The sequence below is a fragment of the Tursiops truncatus genome, chromosome 20 (genome assembly GCF_011762595.2).
Source record: "Tursiops truncatus isolate mTurTru1 chromosome 20, mTurTru1.mat.Y, whole genome shotgun sequence".
Taxonomy (NCBI): domain Eukaryota; kingdom Metazoa; phylum Chordata; class Mammalia; order Artiodactyla; family Delphinidae; genus Tursiops; species Tursiops truncatus.
In genome coordinates, this window is record NC_047053.1 from 31,552,447 (window position 1) to 31,580,432 (window position 27,986).

Sequence of the window (27,986 nt, forward strand, 5' to 3'; positions counted from 1 at the left end):
ACCTTCAGTAAGTGACTCATTCCCATGCCTTTAATTTTACACAATTAGAAACTGGGGATGTCTACCACATATATATTAATAGCTTTGTGTTCAGAAAATGACAATTTTTATTGAGCACCTTGTCCAATAGGTTGTATAAATTATACAAAAACATACTTTGCTCCCTAGGAATTTGTGTATAGTCTATGAAGATAGGAGTATAAGGAACAAATCAATATTCTTTTTTTTTTTTTTTCAAATCAATATTCTTCTTTTCTTTTAAACTCAGGTAGCTTGGAGACTAGTCATATCTCATTTATGTCGGAGTTTTGTGCTTGGCTTCTCACACATTGTTGACCTCCCAGAGAAGAAAAAGAATGGTATTTTGCTGATAATTTACCACATCTCCATCACACCAACTGTTCTTTACGAGGTACCAGCAAAATATCTTCTGCTGTTGATTGCCCACTCTTTCTTGGCCTTTAAAATTCTTTACCCTTGCCCTTCACATTGCCAATATCGAAATTTAAAAAAGGCAACAACTGGCTTTTTTTTTTTTTTTTTTTTTTTGCGGTACGCAGGCCTCGCACTGTTGTGCCCTCTCCCGTTGCGGAGCACAGGCTCCGGACGCGCAGGCTCAGCGGCATGTGGGATCTTCCCGGAGCGGGGTTCCGGCATGTGGGATCTTCCCGGAGCGGGGCACGAACCCGTGTCCCTGCATCGGCAGGCAGACTCTCAACCACTGCGCCACCAGGGAAGCCCCTGGCTTTTTTATGCAATCATTTATTTTGTTAATTAAAGGTAAGCTCTCTGAGGCAGATACTTAGTCATGAAATATTTGCTGCAGCACTAAATATTATATTTGCTTAGTTGAAAATAGACCAATAGCGAAAAAGAGTGCCTGCTCTAAAATGAAGATACATAGTTAAAACGTCTAAAAACTGTTTTACAGGGAAGTAATTTTCTAAGCATTTTCCCCTCAAATGTTGGTTTTATCACAGTTGTAGCGCCCAGGCTACCTCCTTGAGAAAGAGCAATTTATCAAGCAAAATTAGCTTTTTAACCTTACAATAAGTACTTATTAAATACCTATAGTATGTGAAACATTGTCCAAAGATACTAAGCAGTGTGCTCAAATCCAAATCAGGGAAAGTAATCTCAGATGGAAAGAGACTGTTCTGGTCTCCTCGTTTTGTTACGTTTTTTATCTGGGTTTTAATGCCTTTTCTAACTTAGATTTAAACCCCCAGGGTGAATACTCTTTCTTTGCTAGTACCCAGTGTGTACTCAGTAATGAAAGTTATTAAAGTTAGCACCTATATATTGAACTTGTCATTTTCAATGTCCTTTACCAACCGTCATCCAAAGTAAGTTTAAAAGGTATAAAGTAGGCACATTAACCGACATAGTCTTTAGAGGAGCACCTACAGATCTTAAAAGCCACAGTATTCTTTTTCCTTGGGAGCGTTTTACATAAAACACAAGATTCTCTAAAAATGTGCAGGTTTTGGCTATGTAGTCTAACTTGTCAGAACCTACATGCACATCCTATATGCCTATTAAATTTAAGCTAAGGACCATACACTGTTCTGCTCTCCTAACATGGCCAAAGACATAAATACTTACTGGATAATCACACCTTTGGGACTGAACAATGGTTCTTCCAGTTTACTATGTTACCTCACCTAACAGTGACCACACAATGTCGTTAAGTCAACGTGGCTAAGGGGTTGCATGCACTATGAGGTTTTTTGTTGCGAATCTCTACGGTTTCATGTGGTGACCAAAATACTTTTTAAAGATCAGTATCACAGCTCTAGCCTATTCTACCAGGATTAGTTAGTTGTAAGAGCAGCAAATGTATTGATCCTTAAAATCGTGAAGACTTTCATAGGCACAATACTTTCCAACAACTATATTGGCCTCCAAAGCCTTCAGGGTAGGAACCGAGTACATGATGGCACGCTGTGGCTTGTCAGCAGCTCTGCTTCTCAGGAGAGGGTGAGAGGGAAGGGCCTTTGGCCAGCACCAGCACTTTGCCCAAGGGAATAAGTGTCCTTTCTGAGCCTCTAAGTTAATATTAACCCAGTCCAAGAAGTTTCTCTGCCCAGGACGCATACACAAGCCACTCTCCACATAGTCTTCTATTTGTCTCTAGTGTAACAACGACAACGAAAAGCTGTCAGCACTTAAATATTTTCTGCCGCCTCGGCGAGATCGCGAATCGAGTCTGGGAAACAGTAATCCGGGGGGCTCCTGGTAGATCAGGGGGTCAGGGAAAGCGGCGTCAAGGACCCAGAGTTTGTCCCTTAGCCCCCAGATGCACGTCTCCACTCCCTCACTCCCACCTTTTGCTCTCACTGATTTGGAAAGCCTCAGCTCCTGCCCACTTACCCAAGTCCTCACTGGGCCCCGACCCTCGGATCGGCCCTGAGTCACTTCGGCTCCGCTCCCTTCGCCCCTCGGCCCTCGGGAGAGCGGTTTCCAGGCCCGCGCAGCGGAGGACTGAGTTTAGGCCTACTCATCCCTCATAGCAGCCCTATTTCGTATTTATTTGAGTAGCTAGACTCAGTGGAAGGTGCCGGTAACGCGTTGGAGACACCCGGGGGAGCAACCCACCGCCTCCGCTAGGGCTTCGAAAAACGCGACTCAGGAGCGTGGGTCTGGAGTCTCGCGAGAGGAGGCGGGGCCCCCGCCCGGCGCTCTCGGCCCCTCCCTGTCCCACCCTCCCCACGTCCCCCGCCTTCCCTCCCCACGTCCCCCGCCTTCCCTCCCCCACTCCCCGTGGCGCCAGCGGCTGACTGAGCCTGGAGAGGAAACGGTATTCGGAGCCGCGCTCCCGCCCAGGCCGGCCCTGACGCGGGCCTTGTCAGCCGGTAACGGGGAGCCGAGGTGGGGGTCAGGGAGGCGACCACGAAAACGGTGAAAGTCAGAACCGGGAGGCTCCTCCGAGAATGGCTAGGAAATGGTCTGAGCCTCCCACCTCGGACTCCGCAGAGCTGAGGCGGGGTCGACCCCTCCCAGGGGCGGGGTCGCGCTGGGCAACTGCAGCCCAGGGGACTCACTGGGCGGGGCTCGCCCTTAAAGGGGGAGAAGGGGTCAGCTGGAGGCTGAGGGCCCCCGGGCAGCGGAGCGGAGGCCGGGGGTGGGGTCCTAGAGCCGGGACTCCGCTGACGGGCTAGGGAAGCCCCAGGGCCGGCGGGTCCCCTCCGCCTCTCCTTTGGACCCTGACTGGAGGCCGGCGGGGTGGGTGTGGGGGGTGGGGAGGGAGAGCGGCGCGAGGGGGCGGGTCCCGGCGTTGCTCGGCGCTGATTGGCTGAGCGCGTGTGGAATCGGGTGATGGGAAACGCAGCTCAGATCTCCCGTCTCTCCTGCTCCTCTCCCTCCCCCCCGTGGCGAATGTGCTGCGCGGCGGCGGGTGCTTACGCTCGCGGGGTTTGGCTGTTGCAGGCAGGAGCTGGGAGGAGGCGGCAGCGGCAGGAGCGGCGGCGGCGGCAGCAGCTGGGAGGAGGTGGTGACGGTGGCAACGGCAGCGTCGGGGACGATGGCGCGACTGGTGGCAGTGTGCAGGGACGGGGAGGAGGAGTTCCCCTTCGAGAGGAGGCAGATTCCCCTCTACATAGACGACACCCTCACGGTGAGCGGGCCGGGCCGGGCCAGGCTCGCCGCTCCCCTGGCAGCTGTTTCCCCTCCTCCCCCTCCCCCAGGCCGAGCGCTGCGCACTGGAGAAAGAGTGTTGCAACTCCTAGGCGAGGCCTTCTCTCCGGCAGGCCCCGCAAACTCGCCTTTGCAGTGGGTGGCTCGCTAACCTTTGCGGGGCCCCAGGCTAGCGCTCCGTACGCACTTTGAGCCCCTCACCCCAGCTCTCCCTGCTTTTTTCAACCCTCTAGCTTCACCCTTTCCCTTTAGCAGACGGTGCTTTTGCCAAAGCACGCGCCTCGGATACGGGTTGAAGGATATTGGGCGTCAAGGGCCTATCCCTTACAGAAACGACCTACCCTCGGGGAGGCTTAATTATCTGGAAATGTCGCAGCTGCACTGCTACCTGTCTATTTTCTATCTTAATACTACAGCTCTTCATAAGCATAATTACTGAGGGCAGAGTGACATGCTCTTGCACAGTAAAGATTCCACTAAAATGATCTGATTTCGTTATAGTCTCAATATGCCCGTACATTAAAACTGTTCGAAATGATTGTATTGCTAGGCCATGACTCTTCAAAATGGACTTTCTTGTCATTAGTTATTCTTTACAGGTAGCCTTTTCAAAGGAAGCAAAGTGATTGAATGTGTAAGAGCATTGTAAAAAGCTGATTGCTCGTCTTGAATGTCAAAACCCAGTTCTGAGTAGTTTTCCTTTTTAGCGTGGTACAGCATTACAGACCCTCTGCCCTGTGTTGCTGTAGTATTTCCTTTAAAAGGAAATGGTAGAAATTTGAATTGAATCTGAACAGGAAATGAGTGCAGTTGCTTGCCACAATTTCTTACGAAATGAAATGAACCTTTTCTCAATATCTTGAAATCTGCGTTTTGATGATGCTGAAGCTTTGGATTATACATTTGCCTGCTTTGATAAGGTGTTGTGTCTTCATCGTAACACCTTTAGCTTTTTTCCTTTTCAAAGGCAGTTGATCTGTTTTGTTCCTGAATTTCTTTTTTGCAAATATCTACTGAACTTTTTTCAAATTTTGTATAAAATGCAAGTCATTGTAGAGATGCCAGTCTATGCCTTTCTGTTTGCCAGTCTCAGTTAAGACTTGATTGAGCTGCAGTACCTTTAAAAGGATTAGAAGAGCTATTGAATGACTTAATTTGTTAGAACTTTTTAAGTGAAAGCATCTATAATTATCCACGTGCATTTTTTTTCATGGAAAAAGGTAGAATGATTTGGGCTGATATAAGGTAAATAGAATTTGTGTTGTTGAATTAGAAAGTGTACTTGTATGCCGTGGTCATGATTTCTGCACTTTTTGCATTAAAAGTATAATGGACTTGTATTTTAAGTAGTTTTTTAAAAAACTAACACTGATCAAATTAAATGATGCATTTTTCAGTTTGAAAACTAATATGAGTTCATGTGTTGATATTTTCTTTCTTCTCTCTCCCTCCAACACAGACACTTTTCTAGAGCACATAGTTTGGTATCAACCTTTTATGTTTATTGTCCCAGAAAGCCTTTGAAGTTAAAAAAAAAAAAGTTCTGTGTGTTTGGACATAAGATTACTATTGAGTGTATACTATCAAAACAGGGGAAATCAAACATAAGTTTGAGTATTTACAAAAATTTAAAAGACACTGATTCTCCTTATGCTCACGTAATCACCTTTAATGTGAATGTAGCATTGATACATCCATCATGTAGTGCTTTAAAATAGTCAGCTTGGGGGGTTTTATACTCTATTCTCTATACAATGATGAATTTCCAAAATTTTCCAAAGAAAAAGAGGTAACCTGCCCTGTGATTTGTTTTTGTACTTATTTCTCTAGAGAAGTTGGGATTGGACTGACCTGGTGGTTGAGTTTCATTTTTATTGTATTGTGGACTTGTGACCCAGGCAAATAAAATTTAGGCTTACTCAACTTAAATATCTTAAAATAGCATTTTATTTAGGAAAAGGTGCAGTTTTTCTTTACTGTGGAAGGGTTTTTATCACTAGGAAATGAGTGAGACTATATATTGCTTTGTTATGGAACTTATGCACGGTCATTGAATGCTGGTTAGTGAAAAATCTTGTCAAGAATGCATCATATTTAGGGAAACAAGTTTCAGAACCATTCTACCAAACGCTACTTAAAGGAATAATGTAGAGCAAACACCTGTTGGGGAAGAGGGAGGGGAGAAGGCTGCAGCAGAGGGTTATGCACGGGTCCATTGTTAGTTTGATGGCATTGTCACCCTGAAGTTAACTTTTGGTTTGGTCTTTGTTCCTAGGGTCCATAGGTAATGCACTGAGGAAACATTGTGTGATCATTATTTCCAGTAGTCTTAGAATCTTGTTAGCTTCTAGATGTTAAGTCTAGTTGTAATGTTTACAATCAGTTACAAATATTTGTCGTTTTAGTAACAGAAGCTGAAACCTCTACTTAGGTAAACTGGGCAATTTTAAGTTGGATTTGTAAAATGAAATTAACAAGCTTGTATGTGAGGAAGTAGCCTCCTCTTTCATGTGGTGTGTTGTAGCCGCATTTAAAAGACTCATATGGCAGTTTAGTGGGTTTGAATACTTGAGTACAGTGCTGACGTAGGTGTATTTCAGAAAATCTCCAATAAGTAAACTGGTGGAATATTCAGGAAAGTGGTACACTATGTAGCCAAAATGCTTTTCAGTGTTATTAGAATTATAGAATAGCAGATGGACAGAATACAGATTTTATTTTAAAGACATCTTTGAAGAATTAAGATTTTTAAAGTATTTTTAAAGGAATTAATAGTCAAAATATATACTCCTTATAAAATAATCTTGAAAAATAATTGCAAAACAAATTATCCTTAACCCTACTTCCAAGAGATAGCTAAGAATATAGCAGCATTTGGTGTAGTTCCCATCATAGACACAGATGCAGAGTTGAGATCTATCGTTTTCTGTAACACTTTATATCTTGCTTTTTTCTCACTAAATGTAATATTGAGAACATTTTCTCTTGTCATTCTTAAACAGCTTTAGTGGCCATGTTGTGTGACATTCCATAATGTAATCATTCTCCCTTTGTTGGACATAGAGGTGGTTCTAGTTTTTACTATGAATAATACTCTAAGAATATAAATAATGCATAAATCTTTGCATTAACAATTTTTTTTTCAGGGTTTGGGAGGAAAATTACGTGTCAAAGGATAAAAACCTTTTATAAAATTATTGATGCATACTGTCAGATTGCTACAATATTTCTGGAACACAGTTTACCCTTCTAATTCAAACCAATCTAAAAGGGACTAGAAACTCTGATAAAGGTTTTTTGATTGAGACTTAAAAAAGATTTTAAAATGTAGCATATCCTTTTGGGGATTAGGTATTTAGCATCAGTTAGAAGTTTAGTATTTATTGTTTGCTTTCAACTCTTGATTAAATATTTAACTAATTTACCAAAGGTGATAGATGTTGCAGGTGGCTGTGAGGATAAGGAAGTAAAAAACTAAAACTAAAGGGACAATGATTTTTAATAAATACAAGCTTAGTATTGTTGGGTTAGAGCTTGTGAGAATGTGCTAAGAACAGATTATTTGTGGTCAGGAGAAACCAGGACAGATACTTAAGAGTGAAAGTGGGTAATGGATTCAATACACTTTATAAAGCAGTAATTGCAGGACAATGACTTGTTCTATCTTTGGCTTGCTAGGGATAGGCAACCTCATCATGAAGCCAAACACTAAAGATTCCTCTGTGAGACCACACCTGAAATACTTTACATGACCATCTTCCTTTAGGTAACCTAGAATCTGAAGATTAAGTCAAGGAAGTGGTTTTAAAGAATGGGGAAAAATAGTGCTGCTATCCTCTATCTTCCTCTTTTTCTTTTTTCCCTTTTTTCCCTTTTATTGTGGTGTCATCATTGAAGAGCATATAGTGATTGGCCAGTAAACAGCAAGGTAAAAAGCCATTGTCCTAAGTGAATGGCAAGGACAGTAGTTACTTAGTGTGAGTGCAAAGTTTCTAACCCAGTGGTATTGAGTATGTACAAGAGAAAATTTAGTATTATCCAAGCCAGTGAAACCCAGGAAAGATGCAGTAATAGACCTGATCTTGACATTTATCTGTACTAGTTAGGTGAAAATGAAATGATTGGAAATGAGGGGTTTTTGGTTTTTTTAAAATTTTAACTCTGTTTATAGACTTTTTAAAAAGGATTCCTAAAGTAGGTATTATCCATTAAATTTTATATACGTATATATGTATATATATATATATATATATGTATTTTTTTTTTTTTTTTTTTTTGCGGTACACGGGCCTCTCACTGTTGTAGCCTCTCCCGTTGCGGAGCACAGGCTCCAGACGCCCAGGCCCAGCAGCCATGGCTCACAGGCCCAGCTGCTCCGCGGCATGTGGGATCTTCCCGGACCGGGGCACGAACCCGTGTCCCCTGCATCGGCAGGCGGACTCGCAACCACTGCACCACCAGGGAAGCCCCATACATATATATTTTAAAGGTCAGCTGGTAGGTCTCAGTATGTTAGGTGTATTTTTTGACCTCTGCTTTAATTTTTTTTTTCCTATAAATTTATTTATTTATTCATTTTTGGCTGTGTTGGGTCTTCGTTGCTGTGCGCAGGCTTTCTCTAGTTGCGGTGAGTGGGGGCTACTCTTCGTTGCGGTGCGCGGGCTTCTCATTGCGGTGGCTTCCCTTTGTTGCGGAGCACGGGCTCTAGACGTGCAGGCTTCAGTAGTTGTGGCACGTGGGCTCAGTAGTTGTGGCTCGTGGGCTCTAGAGCTCAGGCTCAGTAGTTGTGGCACACTGGCTTAGATGCTCCGCGGCGTGTGGCATCTTCCTGAACCAGGGCTCGAACCCGTGTCCCTTGCATTGGCAGGCAGATTCTTAACCACTGCGCCAACAGGGAAGCCCCTGCTTTAATTATTAAAACAATAAAATATGGTTGATCAGAATAAAAATAATTCACTTACACGGAGTCAATTTAGGATTTCACCTATGAACTGGACTGGAGAGACCTTGATTTGGTAAATTGAGTAGCTTTGATCTTAAAGTAGTATAGGTAATTGTCTCAGTTTTTTTTTATGGTGGCAATTAATATGTGGTGAAATGGTGTATATTTGTATAAAGCAAGTGGAAATGCAAATCAAGGTATTAGTTGCTTAAATGGTAGATGTGGAGTGACCTGCAGTGTTCTGTTGAGCTATGTGGCTTTAAAAGTTTATCCTATACCTTTTTTATGACTTGACAGTTAATTTCTTTGTGTTTTAAACCATGTGGTGATTCCAGAAAACATAATGTGAGTTAATTGCAGTATTCTTTTTTCAGTCTTCATGGGTCAGGATTTCTAATACCAGGATTATTAAGATGACTAGATGACCAGTTTTACTTTGTACTGTTGGCAAAGTTAATATATGACAGTGTTTAGAGCAATGGCTAGTATGCATAAAGCTACATTAAATGTCTTTATTATTATCACCACCACTCTTTGGAGATAAGACAACTCTGAGAGGGAAAACTGGAGAGAAGTTGATTAACCTGAAAACTGGATAATTGATCCTAAAATTGTGAGATAAGGACATGTAGTCTGTATGTATGGAAGAAGAAACTTCCAGAATAGTAAAAGCTATTGAAATGGAAGCATGTCTCTGAATATGGTATAATGAATATAGAATTGGAAACAAGGAACAGTAGCTCTTTCCCCGGTAATAAGTGGTATATGTGTATTATAATACATTTGGGAAAGATAGGAACATGTAAAGAAAAAAGTCATGTATCTTTTCACTGCCTAGAGATAGCCACATCTAATATATTATGTATTTTCTTTTTCTGTAAGAAAATATACACATAAAAATTTGAATCATATTGTACATGCAGTTTTTGAGCCTGTGAAATACACTGAAGTCCTCTGGATTGTTGAATCGGTGTTGGCGTCATTGTCCATCCTTAGTATCCACTTGTCTTTCTAGTTCACATATCCAGTAGTCCCTTCTTAATAAAGAAAATGTCTTATATCTGTTGCTTATATTTGCCTTACTTGTTTAGTCCTCAGTTTACTGCTAGAACAAGCATGTTTTTAGGCTCTCATTTCTAATGTGGAGGGGAAAGAATGGTCACTTGATTAAAGAAGCAGGTCTTTGTGTTGCTGGTTGGTGAAGGGAGGAATCTTTTTAAGATCACATTCAGGTGGGTGGGGTTTTTTAGTTTTTTGGTTTTGCCTCAAATGGTCTCTTTATCCTGACTTCACTCTTTGGGTGTGTAGGAGTTTGTGCCCCTTGTCATCTGGAAATAGAAGTTTGTTCTAGCACAGTATGTTTGATATGTTTAACAGTGTTTTAGTTAAGATACAAATGTGTTACTTTATTTCATTGTTTTGAAGGCATACTTTTTTTTCACATTTAACATCTCTGAAATTGGTATGCTTCTTTCGTTTGGTGACATTTTCCAGTTATAATGGCTCTTTTCTAGTGGTACATAACTAAGGTACTTTGGTGATGTCACAAATCAGTGAAATGTGCTGATTACTAATTCCCATTATCTGACATCCTGCGACATCCTTAAGCTTTATGTATCCCTCTTCCTCTGGTAGTGAATTTTGATAATCGAATAAATATCACAGTATATTTTTTTCGGTTCATGATTAGAGCAAACATTTACTATGTGCTGGGTATTATTCTGAGTGTGTGTGTGTGTGTGTGTGTGTGTGTGTGTGTGTGTAGTGAAGTCATTATATAGTCATTTACATGGTAAGATTTATTATATTCTGTAGTTGAGGAATAACTGAAAATATCAGGATATTTAATGTAAGATATCAGGTTATTTCACTTATTAAATGCTATTATTAGCCACTGCAACAAACATTTTAAAATATAATTTAATCCTCACAACCCGTTTGATGAGAGATACGAAAAATTATTATTTAATCTCATTTTACAAATGAGGAAGCTGAAAATCAGGTTAAATAACTTGCCCAGAATTATGACATAAATTGTAAGTGATAGAGCTGGGATTTGAATTCAAGTCTGCCTGACTTCAGTGCCCTTGATTTTAATGACTATACCATTTCTAGCTTTAGAAACTGTAACTTGGATTTTTTTTAACTTTTTGATGGAAGTGGGAGGGAGCAAATTGGGCTTTAGGGGTCTATTTCTATCCTAGGAGACTATAAAATAGTCTGTATCATGTGCTCAAAGAGGATAAAATAATTGATTTTTATTTTTTTGCATATTAAGATGGTGATGGAATTTCCTGACAATGTGTTAAATCTCGATGGGCATCAAAATAATGGTGCACAACTAAAGCAGTTCATTCAGGTAATAGTTTTAAAAATTAATGTTTTAAATGGTGTGTGTGTGCGCGTGTGCGCATGTGTGTGTATGTATGTATGTGTGTTTTAAAGAGTCATTTAAAATTTTACCTGTAAGTATTAATTTTGTTTTACCTAGGACTCTTTAGGTCTTAAGATTGCAGTGAGGTTGCTTTCTTTTACTATTGTTCCAGGTATATTTACAAACCTGTGATGTGAAAGATTTGGTGGTGGTGTGTTATCATGTTACATGTCTGTAAGGCTTTAATTTCACCAGTTTAAATTTAGTTTAAATTTAATTTCCCTGTTTTTAGAAGGTAGAGCAGACAGCTTTTCATTGAGAACTTCGTTTTTTTCTGTAGTAATTGTTTTGTTCAGTAAAAAAAATTAATCTTGTATAGTGAATTTTCTGATTTTTATTTGTTTTTTAATTTAATTTTTTATTGAAGTATAGTTGATTTACAATGTTGTGCTAATTTCTGCTGTACAGCACAGTGACTCAGTTATACACATATATATGTTCTTTATATTCTTTTGCATTATGGTTTATCCCAGGAGATTGGATATAGTTCCCTGTGCTATACAGTAGGACCTTGTTTATCCATTCTAAATGTAATAGTTTGCATCTACTAACCCAAAACTCCCAGTCTTATTTCATTATTAAACAGTGTGATACTTTGTAAATACACTATATATGATCAAAGTAAAGGAAGATAAATGGTTACTTTATTTCAAAATTCTATTTCAACTTTTGGAGAAAACTTTGAATTAAAGGTTAATAGTAAATGTGAGAATATCCTTTTTGGGAGTTATCTTACTTTCTCATCTGTTTTTTTTTTTTGTAAACTGGAGGTATTACTTGTAGTATAACTATAACTCCATCTAAGTAGAAGTTATTTATGAGTTTTGCCCATTTCTCTACAGCTATGGTTCTCAGTCATTTCTCTTCCTTGTCATAACCAACAGATAACATTCATATGCACCAGCATTTTAGTTACTCACTGCAGGCTCCTACATAGGTAAGATAGGCCTTGTTCTCTCCCACTAATCCATGACATACCTGCCCATACCTCCAGGTTGAGAATTGCTGCTCTACATGATCACTATCCTGACTTGACTTGTGTAGCTAAATGTAGTGTGTTGCTAAAGGTTGAGAAAAAGACATGGTAAAGCTGCTTTGTGTCTTTATTCTTTTCTTTCTTTCCTTTCTGAAATTTTTTATTTTAAGTGAGAGTACTAAGCTTAATGCACATTTGACAGGCACTAAATTTCCACATGCAGGGCTTCTTTTTCCTATGCTGGGTCACATACTGCATAGCCCTGTCATCCTAAGTGGAGTTTTTTATACCCTAGATTCTAGAACGGGGATTTGTGGAGCAAACTCAGTACAGCATGGACAAGGCCGACTGCCTTGCCTTACTGACTCAGTTGCAGATAGAGATGGCAAGCCCTGCCCAGGCTGTACTCACTGCACAAGGATAGGAACCAGAAAGAGTGGTGAAAGAGTCATTTCATGTCTTTCTTACAAACTCTATTTTTCTTTCCCTCTTCTCTCAGCGACATAGTATGCTTAAGCAGCAAGATCTAAGTATTGCCATGGTGGTGACATCGCGTGAAGTCTTGAGCGCACTTTCTCAGCTTGTCCCATGTGTTGGTTGTCGTCGAAGTGTGGAGCGCCTCTTTTCCCAGCTTGTAGAGTCTGGAAATCCTGCCCTTGAACCCCTGACTGTGGGGCCCAAGGGAGTCCTATCTGTAACTCGAAGCTGCATGACTGATGCAAAGAAACTTTATACATTATTTTATGTACATGGGTGAGTATAATCAATTAAGAAACAATGAGTTTGTTAAATTTTTAAACTTGGTGACAGTGGCAGCTTTTTTTCTAAATTTGGTTGGGGCAAAGCTTGAGTCCAGATTCAACACTTTTATTGAGTAACTCCTATGTGCCAGTGGCTGTAAAGTTTCTTTTCTCATGTGGGGAGAGGCAGGCAGTAAACAAATACATAATTTGTCAAGGATGTTAAGTTACAAAGACAAACCAGTAAGGGAGATAGACAATGAGTGGGTAGAATTCATATGGAGAGTGGTCAGGGAAGGCCTCTCTGATAAAATGACATTGAATATAGATTTGAATGAAGTGAGTGAAGCATGTAGATATCTGGGGGAAGGCAAAGAAGGAGCAGCAAATGTAAAGGTTCAGAGGTGGGAGTTTTCCTGGAATGTTTGAAGAACAGCAAGGGAGCCATTGTGGCTGGAGCCAGATGAATGAAGGGAATGGTAATAAAAGATGAGGTCACAGGAGTACTAAAAGGCCTAATTATGGAGTGCCATCTTGAGGTCTTTTGTATTTTTAACTCTGAGATGGGAAGATTTGGGAAGGTTTTGAGCAGAGGAATACATGGTCTCCCTTGAAGTTTTGCTTACTGTCACCTCTGTGTTGAGAATAAGTAGAAGGGTCATGGAAGGGTGGAGAAACAGGCTTGTTTAATATAGTCCATGCAAGAAATAATAGTGACCAGTATAGTGGCCACGGAGATAATGAGGAATGGTTGGATCCTGGATATATTTTGAGGAATGAGCCAACAGGATTTCTGGGTAGATTGGATATGGAGGAGGGCATCAAGGATGATTCCCAGATTTGGGGTCTAAAGAGCAGGACAGATGGTTTCCATTTCCTGAAGTGGGTAGGCCTGCAGGAGAGAGGAGCACTTTTGCAGAACTCACTTTTGGATGTGTTAATTTGAGATAGCAGTTGGACGTCCAGGTAGAGTTCAGAGAGTTCTGGCCTAGAGATATAAATTTGTGTCATCAACATATATATAGTATTTATATGTATACTTAAACCCATGAGATGAGATGTGATCACCAAAGGGTAAGTGTAAATAGGAAAAGAGAAGAGGTCTGAAGACCAAACCTACTTTGAGGTGGTGGTAGAGACTTCGGATTTTTACTCTCCCTCAGAAAAGAAGCCTTGGAGGGTTTTTGAATCGAGAAATAACATAATGTGATTTTTGTTTTGAAAAGATGACTCCAGCTGCTAAGTGAAACATAGTGTGTAAAGGCAAACTGTAGAAGCAAAGAGACCATTTGGGAGGCCAGTTGTTGCAGTTGATTAAGCTAGAGAGGCGAGTTGGACAAGGGTGGTAACGGTGGAGGTGATGAGACATGATTTGATTCTGAATATATTTAAAAGTTAGAGTTGACAAGCTTTGCTGATTGGATGCAGGGTTTGGATAGTTAGCCTTATGTATTTCTATATTTGCATAAAATTTCTGTTGAAGGCTCCTCATCAGGGATAGTGTATATACTGTATCTTTTATTGTTTATAGTGTATCTTTTAGTGTATATAGTGTATCTTTTATTGTTTCCTTTTTTTTTTTTTTTTGGCCGTACTACGTGGCTTGTGGGATTTTATAATAGTTCCCCGACCAGGGATTGAACCCGGGCTGTTAGCAGTGAGAGCACGGAGTCCTAACCACTGGACCGCCAGGGAATTCCCAAGGATAGTGTATGTTTAGATATCTAATGTTTGGACAAGGGAGTATGGCTGAGAGTCAGGTAGCAATCAGTCATAAAATATTTGAGTGCCAGGCACACTGCTAGATACAATGCAGATGCAGGGATGAATGAGACACGTGTAGTCTAGGGGCAAGAGTATGTTGAATAGGGCAGGTCTTCAATGTTTCGATAGGCTGTGAATGGAAAGGGAATATAAATGTACTGACTCTTGGGTTAGAGTTTGATGAGAAATTTTCAAAGTAAGTGATATGTCTAATACTTTACATATACTTCTCACTAAAAGGCATAGAGATTTTGAAAATTCTAAAGAAAAGTTAATATTAATCAAACCTTTAATGTTTTATTTTTAATTAGGTCCAAACTAAATGACATGATAGATGCTATTCCAAAAAGTAAAAAGAACAAGAGATGTCAGTTGCACTCCTTAGATACGCACAAACCAAAACCTTTGGGGTAAGTAGAAATGATTATCAGGATGCTTTGTTGGTGTTAAGATTATAAATGTTGATCACATTTGGTGAAAAGAAAAGAAGCCCTGCTAGTTTTATTTCATTAATTGTTTACACTGTAACATAAAAACCACTTAATTGGTCAAAATAAATGTCTCCTGGTTCTGTAGGCCTTTTTGCATTGGGACTACATAGGTTTGATTTTATTTTTTTTAAGTTTTTTTTTTCCTTGTATTAAATATGTTTCAGAGAAAGGAGGTTGAGATCTTTGTGGAAATTTATGTAGCCAATATTAAATTTTTCAAAGTCGTGGTATCTTTTTTTAATCTATGTAATAGTCATAATGTATAAATTATTTTTCTTGTCTTCCTTGTCTCTAGGTCTCCCTAATAATTTACCAAGGATTTAAAAAAAAATCTTGAATCAGTTATAGCAATGTGAATTTATGTAACTAACTTGCAGTTTTCTTCTTGGTTAGGAGCTACAGTGTCCAAGGCTGCTTCTGCCCCCAGAAGCAGCACAGTGTCACAGTTGCCCCTTCAAAATTGCTTGGGGTTGGGGGTGGTAAGGAGAAGCAGTGGAATTTGAAGGGAGTTTCTAAGAAGTAACTTTTGTTTGGGGAGAGAATGAGATGATGTAAAACTATACTTCTGAATTAATTTTAAAAATTAGTTTATTTTGGATATCTCATTAGTAGTGTTGACACCATTGTTAAATTGACATTTTCCGCTCTGGTAAAAAGACCTAGGTGACCAGGTGGTGGTGTGTTAATAGTTAATAATCCTTTTTTTTTTCTATACTCAGGAACAAAAAAGTTTTTAAACTTTTATTATGAAAACTGTCAAACACATAGAAAAGTAGAGAGACTATACAAGGACCCTCTTACCCCCAAATACCTTCACCTAGACTCAGTAGTTATCAAGATTTGCCACATTTATTTCATTTGTTCACCTTTTCCTTTGCTGAAGTTTTTTTTTTTTTTTTTTCCTCGGTACGCGGGCCTCTCACTGCCGTGGCCTCTCCTGTTGCGGAGCACAGGCTCCGGACACACAGGCTCAGTGGCCGTGGCTCACGGGCCCAGCCGCTCCGCGGCATGTGGGATCTTCCCAGACCAGGGCACGAACCCGTGTCCCCTGCATGAGCAGGCGGACTCTCAACCACTGTGCCACCAGGCAAGCCCTGCTGAAGTATTTTAAAGCAAGTTCCAGGCATCATGTTATTTTACTACTACATATTTCCACATTCATCTCTGAATGCAGTGATATTTTCTTTCATGACAGTGCCATTGTAACACCTAACAAAACTTTTAACTATAATAATCTAATACCCAGTTCATATTCAGATTTCCCCAACTCTCTCTAAAAGTGTCTTCTTACACTGATTTGTTAGAATCAAGATCTAAACAAGAACCACACTTTATATGATTTCTAAGTGTGAGAGCTCTGAACCCAGTAAAGCTCTACACAACCTAAAGTGCTTATCTAAGGATAATTATTTCATATACCTGATTTACCAATGTCTTTAAAGAATTCCTGACTTTCTGAATGCAGAATCCATTCTAATTTTCTCATTAGACAGTAACCTTTTCTGAATAACCTGTTGACTAAAGCCACAGAGTAGTATGATATAATACAAAGGCTGCCTTCTGTGTTTTTGTTATGAATATTCTTCATTGAGGAGCTGAAAAGCAACAGCTACCCCAACATCTTAAACATCTGTGCTCATTGCCACCTTCCTTCAAAGACCAGTCCTTCCACTTTTGCTCCAGATTCCACCTCTTCTCTTTTTCTCTCTGACTTTGCTTCATCAGTTATCTACTTTTATTAAATTGACATACAGCTATGTTTTCCTATATTTCAGCTTAAAAACAAAAAACAGTCCTCCACAGACTTCACATCCTGCTTCAGCTCTAGCCCCACCACATGGGAAGACAAATGTTTTGCAAGGTTGTTTGCTGAGTTATGCAGTCAGTGTGAGTGGAGTTAGTTAAGCAACACCTCCTAAGGTAGCTTCAGTTATTCCCACAAGCCATGTAGATAGCAGGCCAGAGAGTTTAGTCTGCTTAGCCAAGACTTCTCCTCCACTTTGGATGGTCACTGCCATTCTATGCTACTATGACTTTTCTTTTTATATTTTCCCTGTGTTGTTCCCCCCTTTCTCTCTCTAGATTTTCTTCAGGGGAAAGTGTAATACAGTTAATTACCTTTTAGCCTAATCAGTAGTAACAATCTAGTTCAGTTTTCTTGAGAGTATTCTCACATTCATGCAAATAAACCCAAGTTATTGTCTGTCTGGGAGTAAGTGCGAGGTCTGAAAGAAAGGTCTAGGCCAGAGTTGTAGGCCTGTAGCTGATGAATGATATACAGTTGACTCTTTTTTTAAAAAAATTAATTTATTTATTTGGCTGCGTCGGGTCTTGGTTGCGGCGCGTGGGATCTTCGTTGGGGCATGTGGGATCTTCGTTGCAGCACGCAGGCTTCAGAGCGCCTGGGCTCAGTACAGTAGTTGTGGTGCGCGGGCTTAGTTGCCTTGCAGCATGTGGGAATCTTAGTTCTCCGACCAGGGATCGAACCCGCATCCCCTGCATTGGAAAGCAGATTCTTAACCACTGGACTACCAGGGAAGTCCCTACAGTTGACTGGAACAGTGCAGGGGTTAGGAGCACCGACCCTCCACGCAATGGAAAATTTGTGTAACTTCTAGTTGGCCCTTTGTATACATGGTTCCTTCGTATCCTCAGATTCCACGAACTGCAAATTGTGTAGTACTGTGGTATTTACTACTGAAAACAATCCGTGCATAAGTGGACCTGCGCAATTCAGCCTCATGTTGTTCAACTGTATAAGATCACCTAGAGGAAGAGTAGAGTAGTAGAAAAGAATGCTGAGGAATTCAGTTTAATGGTAGAAAGAATAAGCCTAAAGAAACTCGAGAAAGAATCGCCAGAGAGGTAGGAGGAAGCCAAGGGAAAAGAGTGTGGGGCGGCGGGGGGTGGGCGGTGGTTGGTAAGCTGTGTTGAAGGTTGCTGAGTTATCAGGGACCCAAAAGTGTCTGTTGGATATAGCAACACTGAGATAATTGGTGATCTTGATGAGCAGATCTGTGGCTGAATGGAAACAATCTAGATCAGCATGGGTAGAAAAGTGCATGCAGTGCAAGGTTGTAATGGGTTAAACTGTGAGTGGAAGGTGTGGGAGTAGAACAAGGAAGTGAAAAGACTTCCTTTTTTAGAGAGCTTGATCTTGAAAGGAAGGAGTGATATAAAGACATTTGGTCTGGAGAGATTATGGATAAAATCTTGATTTGAGCTGTAGAAATTTTTTTCAAGCTTTTTTTAGAATAATGCTTTCACATTCTGATGGTATAATAATCATTCCCCAGCTCTGATTTCATGAACCTTTTCCTCAATAATGAGAACTTGAGTTTGAGAGTTACTCAGTTTTAGATTATGGATCACTCAGGCATAGAAAATTGCAAATTTGGGAGATGAGAATAGAAGGATATAAGATGCAGGGCAGAGCAGGAATTGAGGTTTTTGTTTCAAAAATAAGGAACATTGATCCTTGGCCTGAGCCCTTGTGAGATGGGAGTAGGGAGCTGAATTGTACGTATGACCTTATAGGGTGGGCAGGGGGTTGAGAAATACTTATTTAGGTATATAGAGTAGGTTAAGTAAAGATTCAGAAGTTCTTCCATCTCAAGCATCCCAGGTAATGAATTTCTAGGACTGTAGTGAGACCCTGCAGAAGAACAGGCAGGAGCCAGTTGTTCAGAATCATGAAAAATCAAGAAGACTATCATTGAATGGAATATAGAAACATATTTCTCTTGGAATGCACATCTGCAGCCAAGCAAAATGCATGACCAGTGCCACATTGCAACCTGTGGGGGAGGGAGAGTCTGGGAAGTTTTTAGGAAGTTTTCAAAAAATTATTTGTATAGTACTTACTACTAATTTAGGCTGTGTAAAGTGTTCATCTTAGTATGCTATCTTTATTTTAGTAAAAATAAAAATTTATTTACTATAATTAGATTAATCTGTGACTTTCCCAGTTACTTGTAAATGTGAAGGTAGATAAGAATTTTGTTGCCATGGGCTAGCTATAAAATCACATTAAGTAGATCAACACTTTTTAGTATTTTCAATTTGTGGAAGATTGATCCATGTTTATAGGTGAAAATATTTTATTTTTTTTCAGCCCTTTTGAGTTTAAAACATTCCAAGTAGATTTGCTCATAAAATGCTTAGTATTTTAACCAGTTACTATCTTGATAAGTGTAAATGTTGTTAAATTATATCAGGTAAACTTAATAGTTGAGCAGAAGTTTTTGTATAAAGATATGAGCACCTGTCTAAGTAACATTTTAATATGGTTAAATATGTAATTATATACAAATTTGCAAACTTATCGTACTAATATCTTAATGTATTAAAGAGTTCATGATTTTAATTTAGACTATAGAAATTATTCCTTCAGATTATCTCAGTGTCACTAAGCTTTGTACTGTACTGTACTACAGTGAAGGGAGCAGTAGCAGTTTCAGTTCAGAGAAGTTAAGTACATATAAGAGAAGTAGTGAAGACCACAGGAAGGACAGCAAGTGTAGGATCATTTTCCATTATGGACCTTTCCAGGGAACAGCCAGGTAAAATCAAGCAATCCTTTACTCACCTTTTTTAAATGTTTTACCCTTGTATATTCCTTCTTCTCACTAAGATTTGATTCTTTCTGCAGAGGTTGTTGGATGGACGTATGGGAACTAATGTCCCAAGAATGCAGGGATGAAGTAGTTTTAATTGACTCTAGTTGTCTTTTGGAAACACTAGAAACGTATCTGCGAAAACACAGGTAAGTCCAAAGATCATCATGGTGTAGTTGGAAGGCGCCTTAGCTGTCAGTCTTCCAGACTGACCTGTCACTGACCTTCTTCACATAATAGTACTCCAGCCTTCCCGTTAATACCTGACATGAGGCGGAGTTTAATGTTAGGGTAGGCAGTTCCTTTATAGGATGACTCTCAGTGTTGGCTGACTTGTGTTAGGCCAGCATTTCCATTTTTTGTAATTTCTACCTGTTGGTTCCAGGCCAGCCTTTCAAGAAACGCACAATAACTGTAAATCAAGTAAAGTGTACTTAATCACTGTGGAAATTCTAGTACTCCTTGTTTTTATGATAGAAGCATTTCATGATGTCATTTTTCAAAATTAAAGTTAAAATAGCAGCTTTTACTTAGTAGTATTTTGAATTAATTTTCTTTAATTGTGAAGACCTAAAAATAGAGTTGGAATTCATGTGCTTCCTGTACTATAAAAGTAACTTCAGATTTTTCTTTTTAGAATACTACTTTACAAAGGAATTTTCTAAGTGTCATTAACATTTGGAAATTCATAGGGAGGGAGAGTGCAGTAGGAAAGGAAACTGGTAAGGGAGCCATCTAGAGATGGCGTTCTTGGGGGGGAGTTGTACTGTTTTCATATAAATTTGTCACATGTTGGGTTTGTAGTTGTGTGTTCTTTGACTTTGGGAGAGATATACACAATTACTTTGGGGATACTTCTAGAAAACATGTAAATAATAAAAACTGGCATTATCAACACTGATGTTTGTATGGCAATGAGCTAATGACTTTACCTGCATACTAAGTTTATTAAGGGTTTTTTTTTTTTAGAATTACAAACTTTCTTGTTTTTTGCCTTAGTTGATTATACCTAAGAGAGTAGAGAATATGTCAATTATTTGGAGTTTGGGAGGGGGATTTTTAACGGTAAAACATAAATGTATAGGTCTGTTATAGATTCCTTTCTCTTTCAATATGAATTGATCCTTGTATTCAATATGAATTGGTCCCCAAAAGATAGCTTTTTCGGGTGATAAATTACTAGTTACTATAGCTAATGTTTTGGAATTTCCTATATTGGTTTTAGATATTTCCTGTGTTTAAGGGGCAGTAATTTATAAGAAAGGTGGAGTCCATTTTATAAATATGTTAAGGATGAGGGGAGAAGTACAATTAAGAGCAATTAAGGGAGATTGCATTGAATCTGGGTTCTACTGATTATAACTTTGTACAAATTCCTTTTCTGTGCCTCAGTGTTTTTCTTTTTTAAGACAAAAATAATGATAGAAATGGTCTTAATAGGATTTATTATAAGATTAAATTTGTCGTGAGGATTGATGATACATAATAAGACTTACTTAGAACAGTATCTGGCACGCAGTAAGTGCATCAGTGAACCTTTGCATGCCAGATTTGCAAGTCCTTGTTAATCTTGTGTATCTAGTTGTTTTAGGTACAGGTTGAGTTTTTGAGGTACAGTCAGTTGAAAATGATTTCTAAACGTCTGAATAATGGACCTTCTTGGCACTTCTACTTTATTTAGGGGACTTTTCTGAGCACTTTATAATAAAGATTTTATAACACTATTTAGCCAGTTAAATTTTATGATAGTACATTATTGGAAATGAGGTGTTAGGAAACTGAAACCTCTGAATTAAGAAAATTTTTTTTTTTTTTTTTGTGGTACGCGGGCCTCTCACTGTTGTGGCCTCTCCCGTTGCGGAGCACAGGCTCCGGACGCGCAGGCTCAGCGGCCATGGCTCTCGGGCCTAGACGCTCCGCGGCATGTGGGATCTTCCCAGACCGGGGCACGAACCCGTGTCCCCTGCATTGGCAGGCAGACTCTCAACCACTGCGCCACTGGGGAAGCCCAAGAAAATGTTTTTTAAATTTGTGTGCAAGGTTACTTTTGAAAACAGGAAAAATCACTTTCATTCTTGTGGCTTACATATAAATTTTTGAATTGCTGTTTACTTATGTTACTTATGATTACGTACAAACATATTAGACTGAGGATTTAAAGCAGTAAGATATGGGGAAAATATTTCAAGTTTCATTATTGGTACTGTATGACATTTAACCATTTATTTACTCAAAAATCTAAACTTACATTATAGCTTGAAAACGCGGAAGTATTTTTATTTCTGTGTCCGTGACCATTTCTCCCACCAAGGGGAAGATTTTTTTTAATTGTGATAAAAAAACATAACTTATACTTGCCCTCTTAACAGTTTTTAAGTGTTCAGTACAGTATTGTTAACTATTTGCTCATTGTTGTACAGTGGATCTCTAGAATTTTTTCATGTAGCATGACTGAAGCTATACCACATCCATTGAACAATAACTCCTCATTTACCCCTCCCCTCACCCACTGCAAGCCACCATTCTGTTTTTTTGTTACTTTCAGTTTAGTTACTTTATATAACTCATGTGAGTGGAATCATGCAGTATTTGTCTTTTTGTGTCTGACTTATTTCACTTAGCATAATGTCCATAAGGTTCATCCTCGTTGTAACAGATGACAGAATTTTCTTCTTTTTGAGGATGAATAATGTTTCATTGTATGTATACACCACATTCACCTGTCAGTGGACATTTAGGTTGTTCCCACATCTTGGCTATTGTGAACAATGCTGCAGTGAACATGAGTGTGTGCAAAAAGCTCTTCGAGATCCTGTTTTTAATTCTTTTGTATATATTCCCAGAACTAGGATTGCTCGATTATATGATAGCTCTGTGTTTAATTTTTTGAAGAAATGCTATACTATTGGATTGGCCAAAAGGTTCATTCTGGTTTTTCTGTACAATGTCACGGAAAAACCCAAACGAACTTTTTGGCCAACCCAATATAATATTTGCCATGCTGGCAGCACCATTTTACAATCCCATCAACAGTGTGCAAGGGTTCCAGTTTCTCCAGATCCTTGCCAACACTTGCTATTTTCTAATTTTTTGATAGTGGCCATACAGTGGGTTTGAGGTGATATTGTGTGATTTTGATTTGCATTTCCCTGATGATTAGTGATATTGAGCATTTTGTCATATGCTTATTAGTTATTTGTATATCTTCTTTGGAGAAATGTCTATTCATGTCCTTTGTCCATTTTTTAATCAGGTTCTTTTTTTGTTTGTTTTGTTATTGAGTTGTAAGAGTTCTTTATTTATTCTGGATGTTAACCCCTTATCCAGTATATGGTTTGTAAATATTTTCTCCATTCCATAGGTTGTCCTTCACTCTATTCATTGTTTCCTTTGCTACACAGAAGTTTTTAAGTTTGATATAGTCTCATTTGTCTATTTTTTCTTTTGTTCCCTGTGCTTTTGATGCCATATCCAAGAAATCATCATCTATTCCATTATTATGTTTTCTTCTAGGGCTTTTATAGTTTCAGGTCTTAATGTTTAGGTCTTTAACCCATTTTGGGTTAATTTTTGTATATTTCTGTGTCTATTTTTTAAGCATTAGTGAAACATAATGATTTAACTTTACTTGTCAACATTATTGCCTCTGTTCACAAAATGGGCTTAGAGCTTCTGTTTTAACATATATTCATTTCATTTCACGTCCATCCTTAAAGAAGCCTTCTGTAATTCCCATAACTAGAATTCAACTTTCCTGTGTGCGTGCATGCACACACACCCACACACGCATGCACGCACACAGTGGACTAGTACTCAGTCATAGAAAAGAATGAAATAATGCCATTTGCAGCAACATGGATGGACCTAGAGATTATCATACTAAGTGAAGTAAATCAGAAAGACAAATACCATATGATATCACTTGTATGTGGAATCTAAAATATGATACAGTGAAACATTTACAGAACAGAAACAGGCTCACAGACGTAGAAAACAGAAACAGGCTCGCAGACGTAGACAAATTCATGGTTACCGAAGGGTGAAGGGAATAGAGGAGGGATAAATTAGGAGTTTGGGATTAGCAGATACAAACTACTATATATAAAATAGATAAACAAGGTCCTACTGTCTAGCACAGGGAACAATATTCAATATTCTGTAATAAACCATAATGGAAAAGAATATATATATTTATATATCTGAATCACTTTGCTGTACACCAGAAGCTAACACAACATTGTAAGTCAACTGTACTTCAATTAAAAAAAAAAAAAGTCCATTATATATCTGGTGTGTATAGGGGGGCGGGGTAGAGTAGAGGGACCATGAAGGGAGAGGTGAATCTTGGGAAATAAGGCTGGAAATAGTAGATTGGGTAAGAGAAGTCGTTGAAGGCCTTAATGGGTTTGAACTTTATTCATAAACAGTGGGGAGTTTTTTAAGCTGAGATTGAGGCAATGGGATTTGTTTAAAAAAATTATTTTGGTATGAGAGATGCATTAGAGCTAGTAAGAGTGGAAGCAGGGAAACCTGTTAAGCATTTTTAAAAACTGTCTAGGCAATTGAAAAGAATTGACCTTCAAGGGAATTTTAGAAAGAATTGATACCAATTGACTCCACCCCTAAAAGCAGGACCTAAGGAGGAGTTGGAATTAACTGAGGTTTCATCCTGGGTGACTGTGTGAATGGTGATTTCTTTTTTTTGTATTGCATTTTATTTTATTTATTTATTTTTAACATCTTTATTGGAGTATAATTGCTTTACAATGGTGTGTTAGTTTCTGCTTTATAACAAAGTTAATCAGCTATATGTATACATATATCCCCATATTGAATGGTGATTTCTTAACACAGATGGAAGGGAACATAAGAAGGGAACCGTGTTGCCCTTGGGTTTGGACAACAAATTTAATGTGTTGCCTTTTGGACATCTGTGTTGCTGCCCATTTTTTCTATATGGGTCTGGTCCTCAGGCAAGGACAGAGACTTGAGCAGAGCTGTAGAGTCGAGAGTCAGACATGTTGACTGAAGCTATGGGAATAGATAAGCTCATGTGGGTAGATGAATCTAAATCAAAGAGAGCAAAATTTCCTCATTCCACCACAGCTGATCTTCTCAGAGTTATGAATATTGTGAGCCTGCCTTTTTCGCCAGACCGAATTCTTCCTTATTTCAGGAATTCAAAAATAAAGAAACCAGGCTTTATTCTTTTTTCTTTCTGATTGAATAGTGAATTATATGTATATGATACGTTACTGTTGATTTTATTTGCATTTCTTTGATTACTATTGATGCTCTTTATAGTGGAATATATTGCCCACCACCTTAAGTTACTTCTCTGTAAATTGCTCGGTCATAGTCCTAATTCTATTATTTGTGAGTTATTTTCAATTGTTTATAAAGTTGTATTTAAAAAAAAATGGTTTCTAAAAGAAAACTTTTCTACATCCTTCTACATTCACATGCTCTTCTGTACTTTTACCACATTTTGTACAGTCAAGTTTAAACCACATTTCTACATATATGTTGTCTATATTATGACTGAGTGTTGAGAAACATGCATTTTCTTTTGGAGGAAAGAATTTGACATTTTGGAAATTACCAGTAAAGTAAAAATTACATGTACCACTTTCCCATTCTTCTTGCCCTTCCCACCCCACATACTTAGCTGGTGATGTATTAAAATGTAAAAATTTGAATCAAGGTGTACTGGCTGAAGATACCAACTATCTTCAGGGGCTGAAAGGAGAGGGATCCTAGAGTCATTGGTTGGTAGCCTCTGTTGTTTTATTTTCTGACCTGCACAAATAGCTCTTGAAGTGAAGATAAGCTAGTCCTTGGCAACTAATATTTTCTGGCCATGTATTTTATGCACTAACAGGTATTTATCTGCCTCATTCTTTTAGGCCCATGTGTTTCTCTAGTTTAAAAAGCATTTGCAAATGGAGATCTAGCTATACCCATGTAATTCCTAAATGTGTATTTACCTTATATGTGTATGTTTTCAATGTGTGTATGGAGGCTTTTTTTAATGCTCTATATGGGAGGGGAGTGTCATTGTCTAGTACACTGTTATATACCTCATGAAATAATTACACAGCCAGTTCTTAATTTTGAGGTTTTTCTTTTCAACAGGTTTTGCACTGATTGCAAAAATAAAGTCCTCCGAGCATACAATATCCTTATTGGTGAACTTGATTGCAGCAAAGAGAAGGGCTACTGTGCTGCACTTTATGAAGGCTTGCGGTGCTGTCCACATGAGCGACACATACATGTTTGCTGTGAGACAGACTTCATTGCACATCTTTTGGGTCGTGCTGAGCCAGAGTTCGCAGGAGGGTATGAGTATGTAATTTGCTAGAATGGGCTATCTAGCGCTTTGCTTCATTTTATCCTTCTGCCTCAGTACATATGATACATGTATAAATTAAAGTGTGCCTGTAAAGATTTTGCTTTCTTTAAAATATGCATTTAGTTGACTGAGTAAAAACAGGGAGAAAATGTCGATCAGTTGTCTTCTCCTTGTTGCTTGAAGTAGGCAGGCTTTTTTTGGCTTTCATTATTATAGCTTATCATTTTCACTTGAAAATGATTAGAAGGGATTTTTTTCCCCCTCCATCCATGCGTTTCCATGTTTAAATTTTGTTTATAATGATGGTTTTTGCATAGGAAGTGAGATCTTTGCAGCAGGGGGTTAAGAAATACTTCATTGAATGTAATTCATGAACTGTGTATATTATTACTAAATTATATAGGAAGCTAAAATTTTATCTCTGGCTTTGTTGTAAAAAGAAAATCAAAAAAGTTATTCACAATAAATTGAACCCACCTCCCCTTGTGTTTTGTGTATCAACTCTCATTTGAGTGCCTACTTTCTGCTAGGCATTCAGAATACAAACACTCCTTTTATCACTGAAGTTCATGAACACTTCTACTGAAGACTGGCCTAGAGGGCTTTTGCCCATGATTGAATCACTTTGGTGGTATTGTCTTTCTCCTCAAAAAAAAGAACAGAAACCAAACAGGCATTTGCGGTAATTGGAAGGTGAACTGTCATGCCTACTTGAGCTGGACACTTAACATATGATGACTTCTCTGTGCTCCGGAAAACATCTCTTTAGGGCCAGTTCCTGAATTACCTTATGTTTAGCAATATTAAGGCTGAGTTCTACCTGCATGTGTATTTCTCATTGGTTTTATACATGTGTGCTCGTGTATTTATATATACATTGAGTTTGAATGTATAACTGTCTTGTTATTAGTTTGTTACTAGGCATGCAGACTGTGTTTAAAACCTGAACTTGCACAGGTGTTATCCATCTTTTACTGTTTCAGCTTAAGGGTATTAGGAAATATGTGTGATTTATTCTCCTTTATAGGAGAAGAGAAAGGCATGCTAAGACAATAGATATAGCTCAAGAAGAAGTTCTGACCTGCTTGGGAATTCATCTTTATGAAAGACTGCATCGAATCTGGCAAAAACTACGGGCAGAAGAGCAGACGTGGCAGATGCTTTTCTATCTTGGTGTTGATGCTTTACGCAAGAGTTTTGAGGTAAGAACAGTGGACTGCTTCAGTGTCCAGATTGCTTAGTTAAGTTATTGGACTGAATCTTAATCACCACTCTTACCTTGCCTTAGCTGTGATCTACTGGTCATGGCTTTTGGGGGGTTAGGAGAGGAGTTTGCTGGGGAACTGAAATTTAGAAGTTGTTTATGGATTTTTTTTCTTTGTTTTTTAATCCTGTTCCTCTGCCAGCCTTGATTTTTAGACATTCTGAAAGTAGAAAACTGAAATTGATGATTATTTAATGAGAAGCTGCTATGAAACATAACTGTTGACAAGTTAAAAGCAACCCAAAAATAAGCATCAAAATTAGAAACATTTAATGAGTCCCAGTTTGCCTGCTTCTTTCCGATCATATGGAGTAAATGGTGTCTGAATGCCATGATATGAGAGCTACTTTTTAGAAGCACACTGAAGGCTCTTTATAATGCTGGTATTGGGTTTCATGTTTGTCATTTGGTAACATTATTTTCAGTTATACTCTGTAGAACATAAAGTTTTGGCTAGTGAATATTTTGTTATATTCTAGGGCATGGTTGTAACTCTTTAACTGGTCACCAGTCCTTTTTGAAAATGGTACGAAAGCTATAAACCCTTTTTCAAAAGCCCATGCATGAACTTTAAACACTGTTCTGGGGAGTCTGAGGAGGTTTGTGCTAGTTTTTGCTGAACAGATTTCTTATTCCTTTTCTCTTTGAATGTTTGTGTCTTCAGAAACTAGATCATTTAATCAGGTTAGTCTTCTCATTGTATGAAGAAATAGATGAATATTTACTTTGCTGTGTTAAAATTCTGAAATTTGAAACTAGAATATTTCTGGT

General features: G+C 38.8%; 1 protein-coding gene across 8 annotated transcripts in view; it reads left to right on the forward strand.

The window, feature by feature from the left end:
• Nucleotides 1-2,727: 2,727 nt before the first annotated feature.
• GGNBP2 (gametogenetin binding protein 2) overlaps nucleotides 2,728-27,986 on the forward strand; it is a 31,413-nt gene continuing 6,154 nt past the window's right edge. For 2 of the 8 annotated variants that reach the window (XM_033846497.2, XM_019945446.3), the window contains exons 1-9: nucleotides 2,730-2,871; nucleotides 3,430-3,616; nucleotides 10,857-10,937; nucleotides 12,488-12,741; nucleotides 14,804-14,902; nucleotides 19,420-19,545; nucleotides 19,635-19,748; nucleotides 25,735-25,944; nucleotides 26,979-27,153. In XM_033846497.2, the coding sequence (XP_033702388.1) occupies nucleotides 3,524-3,616; nucleotides 10,857-10,937; nucleotides 12,488-12,741; nucleotides 14,804-14,902; nucleotides 19,420-19,545; nucleotides 19,635-19,748; nucleotides 25,735-25,944; nucleotides 26,979-27,153 (1,152 nt within the window). In that variant the 5' untranslated portion in view covers nucleotides 2,730-2,871; nucleotides 3,430-3,523. Of the gene's footprint in view, nucleotides 2,872-3,429; nucleotides 3,617-10,856; nucleotides 10,938-12,487; nucleotides 12,742-14,803; nucleotides 14,903-19,419; nucleotides 19,546-19,634; nucleotides 19,749-25,734; nucleotides 25,945-26,978; nucleotides 27,154-27,986 lie in introns of all 8 variants that reach the window. The other 6 variants (XM_019945444.3, XM_019945443.3, XM_019945445.3 and 3 more) reach the window with 6 other exon arrangements.